This window comes from Oxyura jamaicensis, chromosome 6, assembly GCF_011077185.1.
Source record: "Oxyura jamaicensis isolate SHBP4307 breed ruddy duck chromosome 6, BPBGC_Ojam_1.0, whole genome shotgun sequence".
Taxonomy (NCBI): domain Eukaryota; kingdom Metazoa; phylum Chordata; class Aves; order Anseriformes; family Anatidae; genus Oxyura; species Oxyura jamaicensis.
In genome coordinates, this window is record NC_048898.1 from 22,066,220 (window position 1) to 22,092,603 (window position 26,384).

A 26,384-nucleotide genomic window follows, 5' to 3' on the forward strand; every position below is an offset into this window, starting at 1 on the left:
CAGTCCAAAGCACTGGCTGCGGGAGACTGTACTTTTTGCTGTTGGAGGCTTGGTTACCTTGGAAACCTGTTTTTAGCTGGATTTCTGCTCCAGTGGAGAGCCAATCTGTACCTGCTACTTCTTTGTTTTGAAATGGCTGTTTTGCAGAAAAATACCTGACAGGAGTGTTTCCAGAGCTGGAATCCAGGCTCTGATTTCATTCTGATTTTGGTCCCAGGTGTTTGAGTGTCTGATGATGAGATGCTGATGGTATTGGAAGTTGCGTGGCAGGACTGAAAAGGTATCAGTATTTCTGCTCCACAAAGTTGTCTCCTGTCATGGAAGGGAGGGAGGCTGCTGCTGCTGTTTAATTCCTGGAATAGACCTGAAAGAAAAGTCACTTGCCTGTCTGGAGTTTACAGAGAACTTTGTTCAATCTGATTTGCAGTTGAACATCAAACCATCAGCTGATAGATTGGAATAAAGTGAAGTAACTTCTGTCTCTGATGAGTAAATATCCTCATTAGGACCGTAGACTTCTCTTTTTGGGGCCATATATAAACTTTTGATCCTCCTTGGAACTTCTAGTATCGGAAGGCAGTGGTTGCAGGTCTGTATTCATAATCTCTGAAAGTTTGTTTAATTCCAGAATTTACGAGTCTCTTCACACCTGCTTTTTTACTGTAGGTTTTCTGGTTTTATTTTTTTGGAGCACCCTGTAGTCCTGAAGGACTTGGGCGAGGGGGGGATTTGAGTTTTGCCCTTATGTCATTCTTGTTCCCTATACTTCATCTACTCCTGTTTCATAGCCTGGACTGAGTTGAATGATCCATTTTCTATTTGCAATGGGTTTCTTCCAAACTAAAGTTGGTCTTCTTGAAGGCTTACTGACTAGTATGTAATAGTTGAGTAGATAATGATAGTGTTTGAAGGTGGTAGTAATTACTTTGGTTCATATTGTGTAGAAATCTGAGGTCATATTTAAACTTTATAAATCCACGGACAATTTATTTTGCCTGCTCAAATGGCATATCTCAAATCTGTTTGGTACTGGGTGGTAACTGCTTAAGTGTCTCACTGACCAGTTTTCTCTTCTAGCATCTGGAACTTGCAGAATGCGGTTTCTAACAGTCAAGTCTTTCTAGAGCCTTGCAAGTCGTGGTGAATTTTGGGAGTCCAAGTATTCCTGGTTGTTTGGCTCTGGATTAGTACACCAGAGATATCTGTCCCCAGGCTGCTCCTGGGGCTGTTGAACTATTGCTTTTTTTCTTTTCTTTTCTTTTCTTTTCTTTTCCTTTTCTTTTTTTTGTTTGGTTTGTTTCAAGTGTTCTTTCCTGACTGCACCAAACCATGAGCAGCCGTATGTTTTGTGGAAGTGCTGCCACAAACTGGGGAGAAAGTGATCAATTTAACAAAGTCTAGTTTCACCTGTAAGAAATCAGTAGATGCAGCTAGCAATTAAAAGGTTCTTGATTAGCTGCTAAAAAGTCTTTTTAATGTTCTGGCTCAACGTTGTAGGCCATCTATTTCAGGTTTTTTAAATCTTGAAACCAGTTGACTTCAGAGCGGAGAGTACATTAAGAATCTGTTCTAGGCAGGTGTCAGCTTTAGACCTGAGCAGGTATCCTGTAGAAGAAAATAGCTTTCTTTTTAAAAATAAAAAAATCTAGAACTTGAAGCAACAAGGTAAAGAAATTTCCATTTCATGCAAGTGTATAGAATGCAATTGCTTATTGTAAAGTCTGTGTGATTAAAGCTCTTTTAGCCAACCTTTTTGTTAATTCCCACTCCCGCTAACTGATATTGGGTGGTTACAGCAGAAGCCTTTGTTTTCTTTCTCAAGACAAGTGTGAACCAGATCTGTAGTTTTAACTGCACAGCCCTAGATAACTGACACAATAAAGTAGTACATCCTTCCTTGTACCATTGCAGCAGCACTGACATAGAGCTATGCTGAGTTTTTTGTTTTTTCATCTTTTTATTTTTTTTAAACTGCACATATCAACAGGAGTGACAGTTTGGGGCTGACTGCATGCATCATGTTGGTGATGTATGAAGCAGAAAGGAGACAGTTGGATTCTCCGGCTCCAAGGCTCATTTGAAGGTCTGGCAGGTAGAAAAAAACCAAAAAACAAAAAAACACACAAAAAGACACTTAACCATCTAAGCTAACAAGTGGCTTAACCTTGAGCCTGAGTGAACTTGATTGGGAAGTCAGTGAAGGAGAATAAATGTGGAAATTGATATATTTCTGAGAAGTAAGCAGCTGTCATTTAAGTTAGTTGATACTGGATAATGAAAATGCATATATATTTAAGTGACTTGTTGAGAAAGGCTTTGGTCTTAGTTTTATTCAAAAAAAAATGCATTTTCTCCTAGCTTTGATCAACTTGTTGAAGTTTCTCATGTCTAATGAGACAGTGCTGCTGGCCAAACACAACATCTTCACCCTTGCTCTTATGGTGAGTACAGACAAAGCAAATCCTCTTCTTTTAAACGAGTTAATTAAACTTGAATGAATTTTAGGAAAGAATTCAAAATTTCTGCCCGGGTAAGGAGGTATCAGGACAAGGCAACTAAGCTGAGGAACATCACTGTGGCTGGTTTTGCCAAATATTTGGAAAATGGGGAGCTTGGAGTCACTGTATGGTCTCCTCATTGAAATAAACAAGCTTGTGTGAGGAAAGACTTAGCTTAATTTTCCAGATTTGGTAATATTTTTTCTTGTTGTATTTTGTATGCAAAGGACCATGCTAGAAAGCTGTTTTTCTGGACCTAGATATGATAGTATTTAAGCTTCTTGTCTGTCTCTTCTGTACTATAATGAAGACAATAGAGCAATGAGCTAATGTAATACTGGGTAATGGAAACAGGAGCTGTTTCTTTGAACATAGAAACAGGACTTTGAACATAGCTTGTATTCTCTTGCAGTCTAGCTTTTGTGTAAATATTCATATTGTAACTTCTTTTCACCTCTTTGTATAGGTTGTGAACCTGTTCAACATGTTTATCACTTATGGAGACACCTTTCTCCCCACTCCCAGCAGCTATGATGAGCTGTATTACGAAATAATTCGGATGCACCAGAATTTTGACAACCTTTATTCTATGGGTGAGTACCTCCTGACTGGTCAGGAATGAATTCTAACCTTGAGTAGAAGTGAGGGTGGTGCTGGTGGGTGTTTGTCAGGTGTTCTTTGTCCACCTGCTGCCAATACCTGTCTCCTTGACTGGACATGTTTTGTGTTGATATGTTTGTTAAATTAAGAATTGAGAGAGAGAAACTTGTTAGAGCAATACATATTTTTAGTCAGAAGAAAATAGGAGCAGATCCATTGCCTCTCTAACAGCCAGTTACTGTGATTCGAAGTGGCCAGTTGTGCCAACAAACTTGTGGTATTACGCATTTTCATGCATTTTTGTTTGGTCCATCGATTTGTAGTATGCATCCATCACATTTAAGAGTTTCAAGTCAAGGTCAGTACATGCTGCAGAACTAGCCAGCACAGAGAAGCACTCAGTGCAAACAAGAATTTGGAAAAGAATTTGAGAAACTTTTATAACAGGAAGCTTGCTGTGCTAGACAAATCACATCTAGAGTAGTCATTGCCAAAACAAACCAAGAAAACAGCCCTCACAAACCTGCTTGCAATGACAAGCAAATCACTGAACTGAAGAATGTGCCTACTGGCAAAATAGGGAGAAGCTGCCATCCTTCAGAGGGAGGGAGATGTGCTGGAGCACTACCAAGTGAAACCCAGCAGGGAAAAGAGGAACAAAGAGCAAAGAATGCATGGAGGCAAAATCAGACTGTGTATACACAGGAGCCTGTAGCTAGGGGTAGCTGCAGCAAAGACTGGTGCAGTGCCTACATGCTTGAAGCTGTGAAGAAAAGAATAAAGCTGTGTTCTTTGCTTGCTTTGTTCTAGAAGGACCTTTATTTTGTGCACTCCCTGCTCCCTTCTCAGTTTGATCGCCCATCTAACAACAGAAGTTAACGTAAGCATTTAAGGGGAGTTAGGGGCTGGGGGACAGAGACAGTTGGCCACAGCACTCTGCTGACATGGGAGGGAGTCATCCGCACCAAAATAAAAGGAGCCAAATTCTCCCCATAATTGCAAGCAAAAATGAATTGCCCTTTTGTATAAACTTCCTACAGTTTTCATCCATTATATAAGGGATCAGTTGGTCAATTTTGCTCCCTGAGCTCAAAAGATTTTTTGCTAACCCATTTCCTACTCCCGAGAATTGCAGTTAGTAAGATGAGGTGGTTTTACTAGCCAATAATTTTTTCAAACCTGCTTCTTGTGGAAGCTAAAGGAAAGTGGATTGGATAAATAATACGCTCAAATACTTACTCAGTTGGGCTGCGATAGGCACATCTGACCTTTGTGAACACTTCATATATCACATGAATGTTTTCTATCCTGCTACATAGAACAAACTCATTTGAATTAATGTTGTAGAAGCCTGTGTGGAAACTCTCAGAATGTCTTACTTCAGATATTCGAGTCCAGTGCCTACAGTTGGACAAAATAATATTACTCAGAGCTGACTTTTATTTTTTCCCTGCGGATGACATGTAATGGTAGCACAAGGAAGTGATAAGGCAGCACTGTCTTGAGTTGATGAAAGCCGTAACTTAGCCAGGCTAAACTAACAGCCTCCTTCAGCTTTGTCAATCCATCTCACAGGGGTTACAGTCACCCTTCTGTCCCCTAACCCTGGGACATCTGTTAGCACAGATGAGAAAAATACTTTAGCCTTTAATTTTCTTGTTAATGTCATTGAAACTTTGTACAGTGGAAGTGAAATCTAGGTGTCTGGATTTTTTTAAAAATTCCTGAATCTGAACTTTATCCAGATCTTTAAGGACTAAAAGCTTATCTTGTGCAACAATGGGCAAGAGTGTGCAGCCACTCTGGTTATGGAATCACTTGTGGCATCCATGTTTCTAGTCGATCATAAATACAGCTGAAGTGCTATTCCTTCACTTCTAAGTCTAAGGCAAACCCTTCTTGTAGAATGCAACCCTAGAAAACCCTGTATATACAAATTCATAGAAATTTGCTTTTATTCAGGCAAAACAGAAAAATAATCCAAACACTTGCTACTGTTTTATTGTTTTAGTACTTAGCAAGAGATGCTCAGGTAACTGCCACCATAGAAACGCTACAGATTCTGACCTAGATAAATATTTTGGGTGCTCTGGCAGGAGGAAAAAAAAAAAAAAAAAAAAAGATTCCCTAGAAGTTCTTCCTATTGCTGAATGTTTTCAGATCTGCTCCCAAGTCTGTCAGAGACCATCTGTGCAATGGAGTAACACACTCATTCCTACAGGGAGTGTTTTTCCCTAGGCTAGTGTGTAATCCCTCTCTGCAATTCCAGGTAAACAGGGAGGTAAGGGATCCATCACTGCTGGGTTAGATTTATATCACAGGATGCAGTGCTGTTCAGGTGGAATCTTTCATAAATAGGAGCTGGAGGAGAATATCAGTGTGTAGAATAAAAGGTACAGTAGACCTGGGATACTGTCCCATTTCCGAGGGAGAGCAACTTCAGTATGTGGTAATGAAATCAGTCGGGAGGATCTAGACTCTTCTGTCCCGTGTTTCCAGCCTCTCAAGTGTCCTGCATACCTCTTCCATGTTCCTTCATTTTCTTATGCAGGCTTTAAAGAGAACTTCTGCTTTGCATCACAGATGGTCATCCTGGAGATGTTTTAATGTTTTTTGCAGGCTGCCATCCCACCTAAGCAGACTTGTGACATTTTGGATGAGAAGACTGTCAGTTCTGTGCCAGCACTGTTAACTGTCTTTTCCTTTCAGTTCTGAGGATCTCTACCAATGCCGGTCAATGGAAAGAGCCTGCAAGCAAGGTGACCCATGCATTAGTCAATATTAGGTAAGGAGTAAAAGTTAATGACCATTTTAGAGGTTCTTGTCTTGTGTGACTGCATTCTTATTATGACACGTTCCCATTTGTTGTATTGGATTTGGTTTTGAATTTGTTTGCTTTGTTGGGCTAAATTGCTGCTCTGAACAGGACCCTCTGGGATAAAGAGAGGGTCACCAGGGTTTGATTGTCCTTTTCCTAATAATTCTCTCAGCTCTTCTGTAGACTGAGTGCTTTCAAAGCATACCACAGGCTGTAATGAATTAATCCTCACAGTATCCTTGGGAGAAGTTATACAGTAGGGAACAATGCTGTGCTGGTAGCACGATTGTAGCCTAATGGATTTCTGTTGCGTGATTCTATTGCAATTCTATAAGCTATGAAGAGGACTATAAGGCAGTTATAATGAGCAGATTTCAAGCCTCCTTTTAAAATTACAAGATTTCAGTGCATGTTTGAAATTGATTATTTAGATGTTTCAATATTCTTTTAAACTTCTTTCTGCTAAACAGCAGAAGCTATCCTCTACTTGTAAGGTTAGGGAATATCTGGGGTCGTTTTGTGCTCTGTTCCTCCAAGGCAGCAGTAATTTCTCTTTGTGTCTTGTGAAGCCACTAGTACTGACCAAGCTGGAGGATGGGGTGCTGGGACAAGTTGTTCTGTGATCTGGGTGACTGGAAAATAGAAGATTGAGAGAGAGAAGTTACTGTTTATCTCTGGCTTGTAAGCAAAACATTAGAGATGAGAATACTGAAAAAGCATCTGCCAATTGCTACCCTGCTCAGTTCCCAGGTGCTCTTTCTGAGAGGTATGGTGTCTTTCTGTGTAACAGCAAGTAGCTCAGTATTGCTAGTACTTGTCATTTTTCTTAGTACAAGAGAGATTGTGTAGGGCAGACTGTCTGAGGGCATCTTTCAAGTCGGTATACATCTTACACGTCTATAAACTACCTTAGTAAGTCTGTGAGCTTAACCTCACGTATGGTTCCAGAAGACTTGTTTTTCTCCTACCGTTATTTTTGTTTTTTGTAAACAGACATAAATGAATGCTTGTGGGCAGATAATGTGCTCTGAATGAAGCAGCAGAACAGATAGCTGTTGGCAAAGTAATGTCATTTAATGTGACACCGTGTCTGCCGTGGGAATTCTCTGTATAACCAGAGAGAGAAGTCTGATCTGGGAAAAGATGTACAAAATAAATGAATAAAGCCACCAGAAACAACAACAAAAATACAAGAGGTCATAAAGGGTTTACGCTCGCCTCTGGATTGTGCAACCAAGATTTTGTGTCTATTCATTTACTATTGGCTTAACAACTGTTTTCGTAAGGATCAGCATACAACTGAGAAGAGATACAACCAAAAAGTGGCACTGTTACCTCTCTCTGGACAGCCTGTATCAGAGGGTGGTACTGTCTGGAACCTCCAACATGTTTCTGTACTAATTTTAAGTAGACTTTGCTTTGTTCTGCCCAATGCTTATTTATGTTGAAATTTCATCCGGTCTTTCAGTAGCCTTTGAAGTTTTCATGAACGTATGTTTTTCTTGGTGAAATTAGATGAGGCCTAAATTAGAGATAATTCAAGGCCTAGAGAGGGATTAGCCTTTAAGGTCAGTCTGTTTGATTTATCCCCTTTCCTCTCTCCTCAAGTGTGTGTGTGGGGTGGAGAGCGGTGTATTACATTTGCTTGTTTTTCTTCTCATGCTAAAAAACAAAGCAAAAAACCTTATACTTCAAGGGGTCTTTAACTGAGTAGATTTCAGAGCAGCTGGCTGTTGGAAGCTAGAGAAATTCATGGGTGCTGTACCTGTGTGAAGGCGATCGAAGCATCACGCTGTCACGAGTGGTGACCAGGACTAGGTGCACTTTTTTTCTGTATGAAGTCAGGGGCCCGTGATGATGTAGTATTTTTCTGACCTGAAGATTGAATTTAGGCATTTGAAAATCTCAGATCATGCAGCAGAAAAAGACAAGGGGACAGTTCCTCTGAGAATGTCTTGAGCCTTCCAAGGTCTGAAGCAGCAGCATCCACAGGAAGACTTAAAACCAGGGCCACGTGTTTCCTTCTGATGTTGGGCCAGGAGTGCACACCGGAGCCCTGTGCAAACATACTTGTGGCTCTCAGTTGCACACAATCATGGAGATGTTGCAAGCCCAAATTGGCAAGGAGAAACAGGGAGAGAGGATGCTTGGGCAGAATAAACCCTCTAGGGCTGTCAGGCTGATGGCTTTATTAGAGAAACAGTACTTTAACACGTGCCAATATTATTATAAGATGTAATTATGTTATGCATTGATAAGAGCATGCTGGTTTCTACTTGCCTTAGCTCCTCATTGCCTGAATTGCCTGGTGTTTATGCCCCTTTGGTTTCCCCTTAGGGTGGCATTAACATGTGGTTTCTTACTTGATGCCTTTGCCATGAAGAAAATGGATTTAGAGAAATCCACCTCATGTTGGATTTTATTCTCCTCAGCTTGTTCCGTTGTTCTGGAAGGGTTTTATGAGCAACGATTACCTGCTTTTGGCTGCATCAGTGCAGTGCAAAGTCACGCTTTGGTTAAATCTCCATCTCATTACAACTGCTATTTAAAAATAGTAGTAAAAATTGCCATTTCCTTATTCTAAGGCCTTCGGTGGGAAAGATTAAAAACATAAGAAAAAAAATATCCGTGTGTGTGAATGCATGATGGTGGGCTTTACTAACTTCCTTAAATCCTAATGTACAATTTTATGTGCATTTCTGCAAGGAGAGAGAAGTGTTTGTTTACAACTTCTCAAGGGTGCAGTGGATCTACATACAGGAGTAACAGTGGGAGGGACACAGAGCAGTCCCATTTGTACCCCCCACGGTGGCGGATTGGCAAGGTCATCTGATTAATTGCTTGTTACAGGCAGGCTGAGGAATACCTAGAGAATCTTTGATACAGCCTTGTTTATTCTCAGCTGGAGAGAGATCCCACTTCAGTTGTGTATACTATTATTGTACTAACTGTCTAGCTGGACCGTGTTCTCCAGAAGGCAGTCTAATAGGTTTTTGTTGTTGCTATAACTTTATCTGATTTTTTTTTCTATTTCTTACTCCGGTGTAAAGAATAACCATGAATGTTTTTCCCATTGAGTATTGGGAGAGGGGAAAATACTCCTACCTTCTCTCCATACCTCTCCCTTTTAGAGATGATTCATAATTTCTGTCCAACCTAAAGAAAGTAGAAGACAGAATAATAGCTTCGGCTGGCTGAAATCTTACATACCATACTGAAATTAGTGATCCGCATCGCTGTCCTATTTCATAATAGTGCTTATAACTTCTATCTGCAAATTTGGCTCTGCTTTACATAAATAATTGAGCTAGGATGGACTGCAAGATGTGGCTGTAGCACTGATGGGGCTGAAATGAGAAGCTCCAGCCGCTGGTGGTTTGAAGACTCACCTCCTCACCTCTGAGGAAATAAGCAACTTTTGATACAAGCAATTTTTTTTGAAGCTAATGAGCCTCTTTAAGATAACATTGTGCAGGTTTGCATTTAATGAGAATTTTATTAATGCCAAGTTCAAAGGGGCACCTTGTGATTGCTTACTCAGTGAGGAAGGTGGCAGCTGAAGCCTTGTATTCTTTTAATAGACTTTCTCCTGATCTGTGATTTTTTTCAAGGTGAATAAATAGATTAACTTGATGATTAATGGACTGAATTCCCCATTGTCTGAAATTCAGTCTCATCATCATTTTAATTTTCTTTTTCTCACTCAAAACACTTCTAACAAGTGGAAAGTAAGTTTGTAGCATGGAATGGGTAATAGTTTTTTTTCCAAGCATGTTTTATGTGCTGTTGTAGCACACACTGCAGTCCTCACTTGGGTGCTTTCACTCACTTTGCCATTTTGCAGCTACTTTTATTTCACACGAGCCCCTCTGTGATATTCTTTCTTTGTACAGGAGGGGCTGCTTCTCCCACAGCTGCTTTTGGGGTCATAAAGGAGAGATTGGGGATTTGGAGGAGCACTTATAGCATTGCATGGATGTACATAAAACGGTTATGCTTGCCACTAGTGTGGGCAGGAGGACTCTGAAGGAGCATTTATGTCTTTACTTGGGTGAAAGAAGGCCAAGTTGGGCTGTACTTGTTTGTTGTAGGATCCCTGTCATCCCTGCCCTGAACTACAGCTCATGTTAAACTACCAGAGCTCCATACAACTGCACTTACTGAAAACCTGATGGAGGAGGAGGCTCCGTCCAGAGATCTGATAGAAACTGAGCAGCTGCAAGCAGCCTACATTGTACCTTCAGCATTGTTCTGCTTTATGGCAAGGAATTCAGCATCTCTTCACAGGGAGAAGAGCAAAATACAACATGACTAGGTCAGCAGCAGGGGATGGCTGTCGCATTTATGTAGGATACATTTAAGATCAGACATGCTGATAGGTACGTGCTTCTCTGTGGAGTGGGGGCCTGGGGATTACAGTCAGCTGAGACTATTTAAAATACACATTTTTCACTTCTTCCCCCAGCTCTTCTCTCTCCATCACCCCAGCCTCCAACCACACACATTTATGCAGACACACACATACACACACATTTATTTCCAATAGGAGTAATGGAAAAGGGAGAGCAAGCCCAAAGACTGCTTATGAAAATAAGTGGTCAAGAAAATATTTTTTCATTTGCATATATTTAAAAAAAAATGGATGTGTGCATATATAATGTATATTTTATGTATATACACATGAATGTATGTATGTTTTGTATATAAATGAATACATATGCCTGTGAGAATACATTATATAAATCTGCATTATATGTGTGTGTGTACAGAGAGCTCACACACGTCTTGCCTGGGACAGTGGGCTAATCTAAAGCTATAACTCCCCACTTAGGGGGGGAATCAAGACACATTTCCAGTGTTGGTTAAGGATGCTGAGTTGTTATTCCCATCAGCAGCATTTGCCAGTGGGACTGTGCTGCACGAGTAACTAAAAGCTGGGCAGTGCAGAATTGCTGGGCTTGAACCCTTCAGTGCTGACACCAGAGGGTGCTCAGGCATCCACGTTAGCCCTGTCTCGTCTCGAGTTTGTTTCCTACTGACTCTTAAACCTGATTGCAAAGGCTGCCACTGGTGGAATAACAACTCCATTAAATTGTTCACTGAGGTATGTTTAATGGTAATGACCTCTGACATGCTGTCACTGCTAATCAGTCTAACTGAGCGCAGATCATAGGCTAGTACAAGACAGTTAACAAATTAGGAAAGGAAAAAAAAAAGGGCAATGAAACCCAAAGAGAAACTCATAAACATGTTTTATTGGTACTTTAAAATGCTAATAAAATTTTGCTGAGCTTAAGGATCAAATTGTTACTAAAATGCTATGCGAGGACTTTCAAGATTCGTGTACTTATTTGAAGAATTAATTCATCCCTTTTTTCGAGTGGTAGCCTGAAAAAATGATCCCGGAAAAGTAAATTCTGGATAAGGATTCTGGCTTGGTTCTAGGTCTTTTCTGGTGAGTTGTAATCACTTCAGCCTTAATTAAAGGAGGAAAGTCTTTCTTGTCATTCAACGTGTTTTGTATTGCATGTTTTTCTTGTTACACAGGGATTTTGGTGCATCAGAACAGTTCCTGAGATACCATGGCAGTTACGGCGGAGCTTGGCTGCTCTGAGTTCATCTGCTGCCACTGCTTGTTTTTTCATTTGACCTTGCAGTCTCTGGTAGGGAAAGTTTACTTGCTAGGAGCAACAGATTTTGATGTGAACAGGTTCTGGCATTAGCTGGCATCTCAACAAAGGAAGGAGATGGATTCCAAGGCAAAAACCTCATTTATAGGCCACTGCTACCAGCAGCTTAGTAATGGAAGAATAAAAAAAGAAAGAGGCATTCCTATCTCAGGGTGCATTGTTTCATCTTCCCATGGCACCCTACCTGTGCTTCCAGTGTTTTTGTTAACTTTTAGGGTTTTTCTCTAGTTGTGAAACTTTGAATGTTTCATGTCTTCTTACAGTATCTGATTTCTTGTTGAGACGGTGGTTATTGCTCTTTGGTTATTGCTCTTTATTTACTAGCTGATTCATCTTGGTGTGTTTCGCTTACAGAGCACTAGCCAATTTCATTCTGCTATAATTTTCCTTCATTCTTTCTCATTCATGCAGTGGCTTAATTAAATGTTGTCTCTGTCACTGGCCCAAATCCAGAGAGCAAATCTGCTAGTGGAGTGACATTGTATGGACCAGTTCCACTAACACAGCAGCATGGTTCAGCAAGTCAGGAGCATCCCAGGTCACCTTCCCTCTTTTTGCCAGTAACTTCCATCCCGGTCGGTGCGGACTGGGAGGTTTCTCTTACAATGTCCAAGCTGTTTTCTCTTTTGGTTTGATGTACCTTAATTTTCAGCAGTGGATTTTTGGGAGGATTATTATTGGTGTTGTTATTACTTGTGGTAACTGAAGGTTTCTAGAGCTGATGCTGATTTTGTGCAAAACCATTCATATGGCAAAGAAATGCCTCTACCTGAGATACCAGATGTCCCTGAAGGTATGTAAAGGACATGTAGATGTGGTGCTTAGGACCGTGATTTGGCAGTAGACTTGGCAGTGCTAGGTTAGTGGCTGGACTACGAAAAGACCTGTAAGATTATCGACCTAAATGACTCTGTGCTTCTAAAAGCAACTGCCCTGTAAATAGGGAAATTTGTCTGCAGATTTGTGTCTGCAGATCGTGAGTGCATAAGATGGAGTCACTTAAGCTGCTACCAAATTTTTCTTGATAGCTTTATAGCTTTGGAAATATGCTTGGCTCACAGTTTCAACTTTGGGGCTAGTGAATTCAGGGTCTGGAGCTTATTGAGAATAGCCATCAGAGAGGAAAAAATGAAAGGCACTTATAATTGTTTACATTGGCAGTGTTTTTGATTTATCTTAGTGGTGGACCTAGTATTTATTGCTCTCCTGACTTGTTTGCAGATATTTTGTTCTTGAATTCCCTTGCTAGGCACAGGCAAGTTATGTATGAGCTCAATAATACATTAAAGCATATGCTGCAAAGCTGGGGTGCATTTTTGTATGCATCTTGTTGTTGCAGTACAAAATCAAAAAAAGGTCTGCTGTTTTCCCACTTTGAATGGTTGTATTGTTTCGTTCTGCTTACGAGAACAGTCTTAATTATTTCTCTGGTGTTGTGGCTGGCTGGAGTTCAAATCCTAATTGACAGACTTCAACCTTACGGTAGATACCTTTGTTGGTAGCCCTCTTGAAGCCAAGAAGCAAGAAATGACTAGGTTCTGCAGCCACAGTCTCTTGGCCCCAAAGAACTGGCCCTACTGGAATACGAATGAAGCACAGTTTGAAACAGCTGCTTATAGCTTGTCAAAACGTCGCCCATGCTGTTCTTATTCTTTCAGTAAATATAAGGGACTCTGATCTCCACCGGTCTCAAGTCTAGCTTTCAGGATTTGCTTTAATGGAGGCAGAACATTAAGGTGCTTTCTTCGTAACCCAAACAATATAAAAATCATTGTGAGCTTAAATAACACCTTTATCCCTTGAAACATAATGTAGAATAATGCTGCTTTACTCTCTGTTAAAAAGAAATCTGTTGCTCACAGCAGCAGCTGGAATTATTATTCCCTCTGAAAGTCTGGGCTGTGGGATGTGTACTTATTTTGAAAAGCTTTTCAAAATCCAGTAACATGTATTTCTTATTATCTTTGCCTAGTGGGGGGCCTAAATTTTTTTTTTTTTTTGCTCTAGAAATGTAAATGTCCTATTCTCTTAATTCTTCCTTTAGGACTAAATTGATAAAGTACCTGCTTATTAAGTACATCTGCTCATTAGGGAAATGAAGTACCTACCTTATCTCGAACTACAAGCAAGGATAATGCATTGTTAGCACGATTGCAGAACCGTGGTCTGTTTGAAGATTGCACCAGAAACTGGAGCTCCGTTCCCAGGGAACCGTGGGAGGAGGGCATCTTGTTTAGAAGACTTTGTTCATTAAAAGAAACGTGTATCCTAGCTTGCAAAGGTAAAATACTTATTGTTTAGGAGCTCTTCCTTCTGAAGGCAGAGAAGGTTGCTTTGCCTTAACTAGCACAGGGGCCAGCTTCACAGCCAGCAGTAAGTACCAGCTTCATATATATTAAGGTGAAAGTGAAATGCTACCTGGAGTGGAAAGAAAGGAGCACAACTCAGTTGTGAATTTTCTTCTAAAATGTGAAAATATTCTGGGCTCAGATATCTGTGTGTCCAGTTAGAGGCCACAAGAAGGTTCAGCTGGTCTGAATTCTGTTAACTGAAGTGCCAGGGTATCTGGGAGAAGGCTCCTGTTTGGGAATGCAAGCTTTCGTTATTTTTCTTTATTCTATTTTTCTTTTTTTCCAAATCTTGTATCTAGAAAGATGATTCAGAAAATGATGGGGTAATGCTTCTGAGGGAGCCCTGTTTTCCTTAGCTTTGAGGCCAGGCTCAAGGCAAGCTCATCTCCTCTCATTGACTGTCTCAAGGGAAGCTTGCCACGAAGCTCTGGCAGTCAGAATATCCATATGCTTGGCAGGTCCTCAGCTGTCAAAGCCAAACAAATTAAGGTAACAGTGATCTCAGAAAAATCACTGATGATGGGTGTCAGATTTTGATATCTCATGCTCATAGGGGTTTAGTTGAAGGGACGTTACTTAGTGCTAAAACTGCCCCAGTATGCTTTGTCAGCCTGTATTCTCCATCTCTTGGAGCAGGCATAAGCTGACCGTGTTTCTGAACAGGAGGATTCACCTGCCATTCATGCCTGCCTTCCTGTATGAGGGGAACTATCTGCGTTATGTTAGCTGCATGTAAGGGAGGAGGCTGGAGATGTGACCCCAGATAAGACTACGTAGGCAGGAAAAATAAAAACAAAATGCGTTTTAGCCAGTCTGTGTTTTTTTGGTTGATTGGTTTTTGTTTTGTGGTTGGTTTTTTTTTTGGTTATCAGTTCATGACCACTGTCATCACTAATGCAACTTAGCATGACTCTAAGCAGATGTTCTCTTGTGCTGGTGTAGCGCAGGGCGATTTCTGCAAACTGCTTTTTCCATTCAAAGCAACTACTGCCTAAAGTTTCAGTTTGGGTACTGGGCTCTAGATAATACTGCCGCGAACCCAAAAAATGAGAACTTGGGTGCTGCCTGGCAGAGCATCTTGAGAAGAAGGGGGTTTGCCACATTGGATTCCTGTTTAATAGGATATAAAAGCAATTTGTTTCAAATGTCTTATTTTGAGGGTATCCAAACGTGGAATGACCTGAAAAGCTCCCTGGCAGTTCTTTTGCCTGACTTTGCTGGAAAACTTTGAAAGCCCAAAAGCTCTGTCATCTTGCTGCTTTAGTGATTAATTAGGTCATCACTTTGTGTGTTAATTACAGTGACATTTTTCTTCTAATTAGTTGGAGTATGGGAAGTTTGAGTCTGTAGGATGGGAAGTAATGCAACCTTTGTGACCAAGTGAAAGATCACTTCAAACTTTAGACCACTGAATTTCAGTGGAATCTCTGGGTGTTGTGGAAAAAATGTTTCTGTCCGCTATAGAGGGTACAGCTGGTGTGTGCTTTGAGGGCAGGATAAATGCCTTTTATTCTAAACAATCTTGTGATGTTGCCAAGACTTTGGATGAGAAACTTTAAACTGACCCCTTCTTCCAGAAGGTTGTAGATTGTGCTAATTAATGGAAAGCTCTTGCTGCTGGCAGAGGGCGTGTGAATATGAAATACCTTATCCAGTGTCCTTCATGGGGTGTCTGAAAGGCGTAACAGTGAGCCTCTTCAACAGGGCAGCGTACATGCTCAAAGGCCAATTGAACAATTTATTTAACTTTTTAAAAAATTATTTAGTGCCCTCCTTATTTTGCAGAACCATTTGCTTCAGAATCTGGACTTAGCATTAACTTTATATGGACATTCGAGATGAGCCTGCCTGAGGCAGATGTTCCCTCCTAAACTCAGGAAGCAATAGGTCTGCTATATGTTGTTCCTGATTCCTTTGTCCATTAGCATTTGAAAGCTGTGGTTGCTTTGAGGCTAGCCTGTGTGCGATACCTTGAGCCTTGCTGAAGGAGCAGAGCCACTGTACAATTCTCACTGGGTAGCTCCTATGTTTCTTCTTTGTTTGGTGACTTCCATTCTCAGTATGAGCTTTTGTCAGAATTGAAGATTTGCAAAACAAGACGGCTCCTAGATTTTAAGTCTGTCTGGGAAATAAAGTCAGATTGCAGTAGAGGAGGTGCTTCCCAAACTCGTCTCAGCATAGGTGATCTAAAACTGGAACAGGTTGTGCAGTCACCATCTTTGGAGTTAATCAAATTTTGCCCGGACAAAGCTATGAGCAACCCGGCATTGCACCAGATAACCTCCAAAGGTCCCTTCTCATCTAAGGGACTTTGTGATCTTGCGATTCTGTAGAGAACAGACTCTTTGCTGCTTGGGCAAACAGTAAAAGAAGCAAAAAGGCTTATTTTATTTGGGTTCTCTGTGCTCCATACTACCTCTGGATCCAGCTGTTAAAGATGCTGAGTAGAGCACTTACTTAAATCAATAAGAGCTCGTGGCACTCAGCATCTCTTTTCTTTCTCTGAAAGATCAGTAAAGGGTAAAAACTAGAGGTCTCACAGTGCGGGCTGCTGCAGATGCCCAGTATTGTCTGCTGTCTCTGAGCTTGCCAGTCAATTGGATTCTGCTGATGAGATTCAACTATGCAACTCAGTCATTTGTAAGAAGAAACTATTCCAGTATGATTAATGCTGTGGTTGATGACGAGGACAGAAAGCGCTTCTTTGAATAATGCCTATAATGGCATATTCCCCCGTGTGTATGTTTAAAGGAAGAGTCTATGCTTATATGAAATTGAGGGCATTTAAGAGGCAGTTAATGACAAGTGAAAATGATAGCTAGGGTAGATTAATTGTTAAATGAATTGTGCCTGCACTTGCTGTCATTTTAATGTGGTATCAGCCTAATTATAAGTATGATGTTATAGAGCAGGAAGGCATCAGGAACCAATATTGTGCGCTTATGTTCAAGCCAGAGGAGTTGAGAGGCTTAGCCATAACAAGTTTTTCACCAGTGTAGCCATATTTTGCTTTTTTTTTTCCTACCTTCTCTGGAGTACCAAAATCTGTATTTTGAATGATATTGTATTTGTAAATTCTTCCCCAGACTTCTTGACAATGCAGTAAAGCAGTATTTACTCGTAATTACTTTAATGTGGGTTTTGTTTGAATTGTTTTCTGGATGAGACTATACCACGTGAACTTGGTTTGGAACACCGCCCATAGATTTTTTTTTCATTTTTTTTTTCCTTGCACTTGATCTCGGGACACTTTATTTAGCTTTGATTTGGCATGGGGCTACTTTACATTAATGCCTTCAATCTGAGCGGAGCATAAAGGAATTACCAGGATGGGAGAGGACTGAAAGCAGCCAGACAGAGGTCTCAGATTGTCATTACTCTGTTGCTGGCAGCAACTCAACAGCCAGAAGAAATCTGTCTTTTGAATTGATTCTGGGTGACAGTGGGGCAACAGTTGCATTCTCTAGCAATCTTTCTTCACGTGTGGCTCATAGTCTCAGCTGAGTCGAGTGAACTTTGAGTGGTTTCTAGAATAAGTGGAAATTGCCACCTATCTTTTGATAAAGTTAGGCAGTCCCTGTAAGGGCTTGGCTTGCATATGCACTGAATGGTTCTTGAGGCCCTTTTTTCCCTGTCTGATTACACTTTTCAAGATCATTTTAAAGAGTTTACTGTTGTGTTTGGAGGGGAAGCAGTTTGGACCCAAGGACACCTAGAGGTTGTGAGCTTTGATTGCTTTCAGCCTGCTGATCTTCACGATCCAAAGTGTTCACTTGAGGAGAACAGTAATATGTCTACATAATGAAATAGGAGAACACTTGGATCTTCTTTCCTAGCAAGAGAAGGGGCCTTCAAATTAGTACCCTACTAAGATGAACTTGGATAGGGATGGACACAGATACAAGCAAGAGGGATCATCATCATTTCCTTCAAAGGGACGCTTGGTGTGTGCTTTGCCAGCCCAGCAAAATAAAAAACTAACAGTTACTAATGTAGTAGGAAATGCAGACAAAGTGGAACAGCTTCTGAAGCTGAATTGTCACGTGGCAAATGGGCATGGAGTGTCATGAATAAATAGAAATTGGGAATCAAAGGATTTCAAACATTGTCCAGGGCAGTCTTGTGATCAGCTAGAACAAAGCAGTCTAAACTGATCTGCTTCCATTTGGAATTAGTCAGGGAAGGATTATCGTGGAGCTGATGATATGAGAGGACAGAGTCCCAGCCTTGCACCAGTGGGAGCCCAGGTAAGAGAAGCCTGCTGAGGCTCTCAGTGAAGATTAGCAGCCCCGTTTGTAATATTACCTCCACGGCATTACTGAGATGGCTCAAACCCAAAGGGTTGGGCAGTAGATTAAGACAAGATTCAAATAGTCTAGTAAATAGCATTGTAGATTTTTTTTTTCCTGTATAAGGCTTGTAAAAACTTGTAGCATCTTTTTTCTAAGTTGTTTTCTTCCTGCATCATTGATTCGGAACCTATTAGTGTTAATAGGCTAGCTGGTTCAAAAAGACCGATGCCACTCCCTCCCGTCAGTCAGGGATCACTTTTCCAGTAAAGGAGGACAGTAAATGTCTTCAGGAAAATTCAGGGGCTGGCTAACAAATTGCAGTTTAGAATACATTACGGATGATGAATGTGATCTCCTTAAAGGGAAATCTATTCGTTTGACTTAGTGCTCTTACGATTAATTGCTTGCCAGATTAAATTGCTCCATAAAACGCACACTACTTTATTCGATCTCTCATGATGAGATTAGCTAGGCCATGCTGGTTCTTTGTATGTTAATTACAAGGGTATTTTCTTCTTCAATTTAAATTGTTTAGCACAGCGTGCTTTCTCCTAGCCTCAGAAAAGATGTCTGTGCTTTTCTTTTGACCACTGTTATATAACCTTACAGCCCTTTTTCCAGAAATGGTCTGGGATTCCTTTATAGAAGTATCTCACGCTGAAGACGACACATTCTGAGATTTTCCTGTATTTTCTTTCCTGTGCTACCAAAACATAGGAATGTTTGAAAAGTGAAAAGCTTACCTAGGGAACAAGATGTTTGCTCTCAGTATCAACTAAAAATGAACACTTCAGCAGTTCAGTGCTGTCGACATTGCTGAAGCTTCAGAGAAGATTTGGAGGGATAAAACATGGGTTTTCCTCTTTCTTGGAGGCCTTCTGTGTACTCACTGACCATACCCACGAGTCTTTTTTTTCCTGAAGATCTACAAAGGGGAATCCCAAGAAAGCCGAATGGCACCAGAATTGTGGTAACAGCCTGAAATTATCGAAGGAGTGAATAGCTTGAGGAAAACTTTAGAAAAAGCCATTTTAAACTCTCGTAATAAATTTTTCCTGGTTTGTAGGATACTGGTTTGTTCCCTCTTCATCAGCTGGGGACCTTACTGTGTGCAACTACTCCATGTGCATGCACCTGTAGCCCCTACCCTTTCTCAACACTAAGTGTGGGATTTGCATATGTCCCAATGTTTCCACAGCAATCTTACAGTGGCTCCATAGGCAAGTTTTTTATTTGGTTTCTTTTTCTTTTATTTTTAATAAACTGTTGTGTTTTTTTTTTTTAAATCATTCATTCTCTGGGTCTAAAATTGGAAATTCTCTCTTGCCCAGCAAAAATACCTATTTTTATTTTCTCTCATATTTTTGATTTTTCACACACCATTCCCTGTATGCTGCTGCTCCCCTCCTCCCAGCAAAGAGTGTCTTATCTTCTACTAGTATTGATTCCCAAGGGCAATTTTTTGCATTAATTAATCCAGTCTTTTATTTGCTTTGCATCCAGAGCTCAGAAAATTCAAAAATGTGTAGCGGAACTAGGGAAGTTTAAGGAAAGTACAGTGAGGATGACTGAGGGTATGAAACTAAATGGGTTATGAGGAGCATTTGTATACATGACAAGGCTCCAGTCTGGAAGAGAGATGGCAGAGAATAAAAGACTATAAAATATTAAATGTCATAGGGAAGTGTATCTGCAAAGAGAGGATGTATCAGAAAATCAGGTAAGTTGAAATCAAATAGATGCTGCTTTGTGTAAAACTTAGGTAAGCTGGGGGAATCTGAAAGGTTATATGAATTTGAAGCAATGATTGTACAAGTTAATGGAAGAAAATTCAATTGTGGGTTACTGATCATACAGGTACCATGTCTGCCTCAGGTATCATCTTGAATTGCATGGGATGGGAAGTGAGAGTCATTTTGGGGGTGATATCACTTTATTCATGTCCTGTTTTTACACCGTTCCCTGAGCTTCTGTTTCTAGCCACTTTCAAACTTGGGTAACTGAGCTGGCCTTTGCTACCTGACTCAGCGTGGCAATTTTTAATATTTTATGTAAATTTTATGTCAGCAACTTCTCAGGAATCAGCTATTTACTTTAAAGCCCCTTTATCAAGAGTAAGGCAACATGCCAACATCCCTATACTACTGCTTACAGGATGAAAGATTGCATTTTACTTATGATCACCCACCTAGGTTATACAAGAGGCTTGTTAAATCTGTCCATAATTTTGTGTCAAGAAAGCTGAAATCCCATCCTAGATGTCTGTAGGATGTCTGTAGATGTCTGTGAAGTTGTCGATTGCTGACATTTTGGCCCACACCAGCTTTGTATACAGAAAAGACGGTCCCCAAGCCTTTCAGAGGCTTTCTGCTGCTGCTTGTTTGTGCCCAGGAAATATTGTCCTTGGTGATTTAGGAGAGGGATGCCTGAAACACTGTACTTTCCTCTGAGCTGCTCTCTGATCCAGCAGCCTTTTGTTGTGGTCTGGAAATGGCAAAGAAATGTGTCATTTTCTGGTGCACTGGCAGAGAGGAGAGAATGCCAAACCTTGGAAGATATGTATTTTTTTTTTTCCTTCCCTTGTGATTTTACTTCAGAATTTCAATCATTATCTTTGCTGTTCCTTTTTTTTTTCCTCTCCAGAAAGAACTCATGGAGAGCTGTCAGGATCATGAACTCATAAATCTCATGAAAGTAAAAACCACGCCAGCCGAGCAAGGCATGATTTTAATTAAGACTAACAGGATTTTTTGCCTTTTTTTCTTTCTTGCTAGCCCTGATTCAAATATAACTGTGGGGAAGAAAGGTTGTCTTCAGTTCAATATCCTACAGTTTGTCAGCTAAAGAAGGATGAGTTGTTCGGACCTTGTGAAACTTCTTTGATCATAACAAAATAAAAAATTAAAGGCACTTAGTGTTTTATTTGGGTAAGGGGACAGATCCTTTTACTTGAGCCTTTGCAGAAGAATGAATTAAACAGGGACATAATCCAGTTCTTCTGTTGCAGGTTACTGTTGCAAAAGAAGTTCACGTTGGATAATTTATTACTCATTCATTTTTCCCTTTGAGTGCTGCAGATCCTCTTGCACTGCTCTATAAATAGAAAGCTCTGAAGACAAACCTCGATTTCACTAAGTCCAAAATCATCAGTTCTCATCCAGTGCACAAGTCAGACGGGTTAGGAAAACAAATGGATCAGGGTGAGACCTCTGCTGCGAGTGCCTCAAATAATGATCGGTTCTTTATATAGAGCATTTATCTATGAAGACCAGCCACGGTGGATTAAAAGAGCATTATCTGGGAACAGGCAGATGCGAAGCAGTGCATCGCACTGTTGTCTGCCACCTCTTGTTGGCCCAGCTGTGGTCACTGGCCGTGTCTGTATGGAGGTGGGGAGGGTCTTTCCCTCACCGAGGAACTGAGGCTTTGTGGCTCCAGATGATTTTCCTGCCCAGTGTTGGTCTTGCAGATTAGTTGTGCCCCGCTATTTTGCCTGCCGCAAGCACCACCACAGCAGAGACAGAACGTGTCTGCTTTGGAGTACACTGCTGATCTGACGTAGTGCCAAACTGAATTTGCCTCCCATCCGCTTCCTCACTAGTCCGTGGTGCCTCTGACAGAGCAAGCCATCTGTGTTACAGCCTTTTTATCTGAGCTTGGGGAGGGGAGCGAAGCAGAGCTATCGTGTTGCCTGCAGCCTGATATTTTTGCAGCACTTTAGGTTACCTATCGTGTGGAAACTTAGCCCTTGCTGTTTAGCCTGTAGAGGAAGCAGGTAACAGTACTCGTTGAAATGCTGGGTGCTGAGGGTGCCTCCAGTTCGTGACTTTTGAAGGAAACCTTTGCTTGTGCATTGTCAGTTACTCAGTTGAAAGAGTTTGCTCAGTGTGGAACGATGCTGCTGTGGAACCCTACTAAGACCCCATCTGCTAAGAGCTTGTATTGATTTGTGTCTTAGTTTATAAAAGCCTTCAATTCTCCTTGTGTAAATGCCATAAATAATGCAGGTGTACTAGATGAAATGTGCTGTAGGAACATCCCAGAAATCATTTTGGTCTGTGTTGAACTGAGCTAATCTAATCATGGTTAGGAGTTTCTCAATAGCTGTGAAGCAAAAAGTATATTGTCTTATTCTATCTTAATGTATTAGTCAGTACACAGGAGTGGGAAGGTACGTATTTGAAAGCAGTAATCAACTTTATAAAACAAGAGTTTTTAATGTTAAAATATTACAAAACTTCATCTGAAACTAGTTGTAAATCATATATATACACACAGTGGAAATAGAGTAAAATCCAGTCCTGAGCCTGTGATTTATCTGCATAATCCTCACATTTGTATGCCTCTTTGTCAGACGGACTGCAGTGCTTCAGAGGCTATATGTATATATACTAAATAAATCATTTTGCCCACTCATAGCAAACAGCCATTTTGCGCTAGCAACATTGCAGAATACATTTTAGTACGGGACATTGATGAATAATTTGTCCTTTTGAGATTCCATGGGCTTTAGGGCAGCAAAATGTATTTTTGGTTGGACTAGGTCCAGATCTGTATGAGAACTCATTGGCAGTCTTGTAGAAAGTATATGGGAGTTTTAGAGGTGACCCGTTTATAGAAATTTAATTGGATTTTTGCTCTATTTTGTTATGTGTAGAGAAAGCAAAAAGGCAGAGAGATGTGGTATTTATTAGACTTTTTTTTTTTTTTTTTTTTTTCTTGTTGTATTAGAAATATCCGGCATATCACAGCTGTGGAAAGATGATTTTTCTTCAGAGTGTTCTGTGGTTATGGGTTCTTGGCTTCTTCTCTGCACTGGGAAGACCAACTGATGGACAGTGGTTCCTGCAGAGGAGATGAATGTATTTGCATGCTCGTAAATTCATTCTAATCAATGTTTCCCTGGCAGTTACTTGATGTTAGTTACCACAGTTGCAAAATGAAGAATGTGTTTACGTGCTATGAGCATTGTTAATTGAGGAAACATGGCTACATCTTATTTTCAGAGCTGAGACTTATTTTCCTGTCGTTTTTCTGCACTTGATGGCCCCAAACCTGCTGATGTGATCAAATGGTACACTGCAGGCTACAGCTACAAGCTAATTTCAGAACTCACTAGATCTGCTTCAAGTTGTAGCATCAGGCGCTTTGTCCTGGCTAAAGCAGGCAAACCATATGAACTAGGCTGTGCTTTGGCAGACAGCTTTTTAGGAATTAGGGGTCATAGGTCTCTCCATTGGTTCTCCAAGTGTTGTTTGCCAACGTGCATGCATTCTAGTTCATCTAGAAAACTTGTGAGAGTAAGGTCAAGAGGTATTTAAGAACCTTTGTGTGTTAGTTTTATACCAAAGACTATTGAAGTTACAGAGTCTCACAGTAATTATGTTGGTGTGAGCAGTGTGCATCAATATCAATGCCGCAGATTCCAAGAATAAGTGATGAGACAACCTGCTTATCATGGAGCATCACCAGAAGGGAAGGATGTAAAGGATGGGCTTCCACAGGTGATGAGTATGAAGTATTGTGCTACGTGGTATGTTCTCCAGTGATCAGGAAGGACACGTGAATTTCGGATATATTTTGCAGTTACTGGAAGGCAGGCAGAAGGTTAAATCAAGAAGTGGATGAGGCAGAGTGATCTGAATTGCTTTTTAACATATCTGGCAGTGCAGTTCACAAAAAAAATCAAGTTCTTGCCTGCCAAAGAGGGGCTATATCTTAAAAAGCAGTGACTTAAGAAGCATTGACTGTCAGCTTTACTATAGATCTCTCATGAAGTGTTCAGCTAAAAAGGTTTATTTGACTCTTGAATTATTAGCAGGAATGGGAAAATGACTTTTATAGTCATATATTTTTTGCAGGTTTAGCTGGTGTCTTTCAAAAAGGGTATTGAAAAAATTGGAGAAAGGACAGAGAACACTTGATTGCCTGAGAGGCTAGTAAAAATGCTTTTGAGATTTCAGCACGTTAAACTCATTAAAAGAAAAGTTGAGATATTGTCCTTGCAGTGCTCAAGCATCTTAGAGACGACAAAATTACAAAACAGAACTCAAGGCTAGATGCTGAAACCAAACTGAAACTACAAATTAGGTACCCATATTTGATAGGTAATTAAATTAACCATTGTAGTAAACTATAGAACTGATTTAGTTCTTTTGCCCTCTTTGTATATGAACAGGATACCTTTGTGGAAGATGCTCTAACTGGCTACTGGTATGAGACTACACAGTGCAAGGGTAATGTAAAATGCAACAGCCAGTTGCAACAGTGATATACAGAAGTTCAGATAAGCTGATCTAGTGTCTTGTAGTTACATGAATCAGCTAAAGACTCAAAGATCTAATTTTGCATTTAAAACTTAACATTCAGTCTTGATTCCTGTGCTTCGGGCTTGTATTTTTGCATTGAGACAACTGTCTCTGCACATCAGCCTTAGACCTCCTGAAATTTATTAGCGCAGCGATTAAACAGAAGGGCTGCTCTGAGATTTATTTTGAGGGGTTGTTGCTTGTGAGAGCATGGGACAGGAGAGATTCAAGATAATGACAGTGGGCTGCAACCTTCTATTTTTTTCTGTAGCCCGCAGTCACAGTGATGGCCATACTCAGTACGTATGGGCCAGGGTGGATGAGTTGTGCTGCAAAGCAATGCAGAGAAATCACTGACTGGCTTGACTCACACTCAAAATGTCACATTTGTCATTTGTATTTTCAGCCATACGTGTTTCAGTTCTTATATGGGAGCTGGAATTTTCCCCATTGTGTTTTAGAACGGCAACAGCTTTATAATAAGCTGTAATGGCAAAGGAAAGCTTGAGTGTTTCAGAGTCTGTTTTTTAGTCTATTACTTGTTTTAAAAAAATATGTTTTTCTTCCTAAACGAGTCTTCCTCAGCCTTCCATGTTGTGGAATTGATGGACAGGAGCAGTAAATCCATGCTGGGATATGGCTTCAAACTTAGAGAATTAAATATGATGTTTATTTCAGTCTCTACTGTGAAAAGCTACCATCAAGTACATACGGTGTAAGTGTTGTTATAGTGTTACTATAGTACTGGTGTCCAACACTGGTCTTGAGGATGCTGGAGTCTTTAGGTCAAGACACCCTTTGCCATAGGAGGTGCTGCTTCCAGGGTCTGGCAGCCTGCCTGTCCAAAGAGGCCTCATCTCCATGCTTGCAGGCACTCTGCAATTTTAATACAAGCTGCACTTCCTATAGCAAACCTTTACATGTAAAGGTAGGGCAGGAACCGAAGCTTAGTGGTGCCCACTGTCAGGAAAACGTCAGCTGAGCAGGATTCAGCCCCAGCAGAGTGGGCTGTGCTGAATCATAGCTCCTGCTGGAGCTGGAGCAGAAGACGACCTTTAATGGTTAACTGTCTGCCTTGAGTTTCTGTGAAATGGCTAAAACCACTTTAAAGTGATGGTATGATTGATGGTATGTTGAAAGCCAGTTTAATGAAACTGGGAAGGCAGTCAATACTTGACATAGCTCTATTACTAGGTCATGAAGAGCTGGTTTGAGCAAGGGTCTAAAAGCACAGCACAGCCTGTTTGGAGCTCATGTTGCTGCCCCAACGTGTAAGTGAAAAGAATCTACAGGAGCTAGAGGTCGATCTTTGCTCTTGTCATGCTGCCTCTTAATTCCATCTGTTGAATAATGGCAGAGGTGTTTTGGGTGCAGTAAGGCATGAAGGTTTGCCATTGCTACTCACGTTAAGCACTGTGTTTACTCCTGCTCTCCCGTGTTCTTTGTTCTTCTGCTGGCTCTTCCTGCTCATCACGGTGCAAAAAGAAGACTTAGAGGATTGCCTGAATATTAATTTTTCAAGCTCTTAGAGATCTGTGAGAAGTAAAGGTCATGGATAGTATATTGGCTCCCATTAGAGCAGAATGACGAACATGCTGAGGAATGGATGGGCACGTCAGCCTAGGGCAATGTACCCCAGACTTGGTCCTGATGTCAGCACCTCTGGCCTCCTGCCGGGGCCGATGGCTATATTTTGTACAGAGCGGTTGTACATCTCCTCTGAATGCAGGGATGCAGCACCTGAAGGCTACGCATCTGTGCATCTTGACCTGAGCTTCCTGCTACGTGGCAAGAGGAAAGCTGCTGGAAAGCAGGGGTGAGCTGTTA

General features: G+C 40.8%; 1 protein-coding gene across 1 annotated transcript in view; it reads left to right on the forward strand.

Moving 5' to 3' along the window:
- The window catches only part of ARMH3 (armadillo like helical domain containing 3), a 95,387-nt gene that overhangs the window by 25,086 nt on the left and 43,917 nt on the right, over positions 1–26,384 (forward strand). The window contains exons 8-10 of the mRNA XM_035330086.1: positions 2,359–2,441; positions 2,965–3,091; positions 5,808–5,883. Coding sequence (XP_035185977.1) covers positions 2,359–2,441; positions 2,965–3,091; positions 5,808–5,883 — 286 coding nt within the window. The remainder of the gene's footprint in view (positions 1–2,358; positions 2,442–2,964; positions 3,092–5,807; positions 5,884–26,384) is intronic.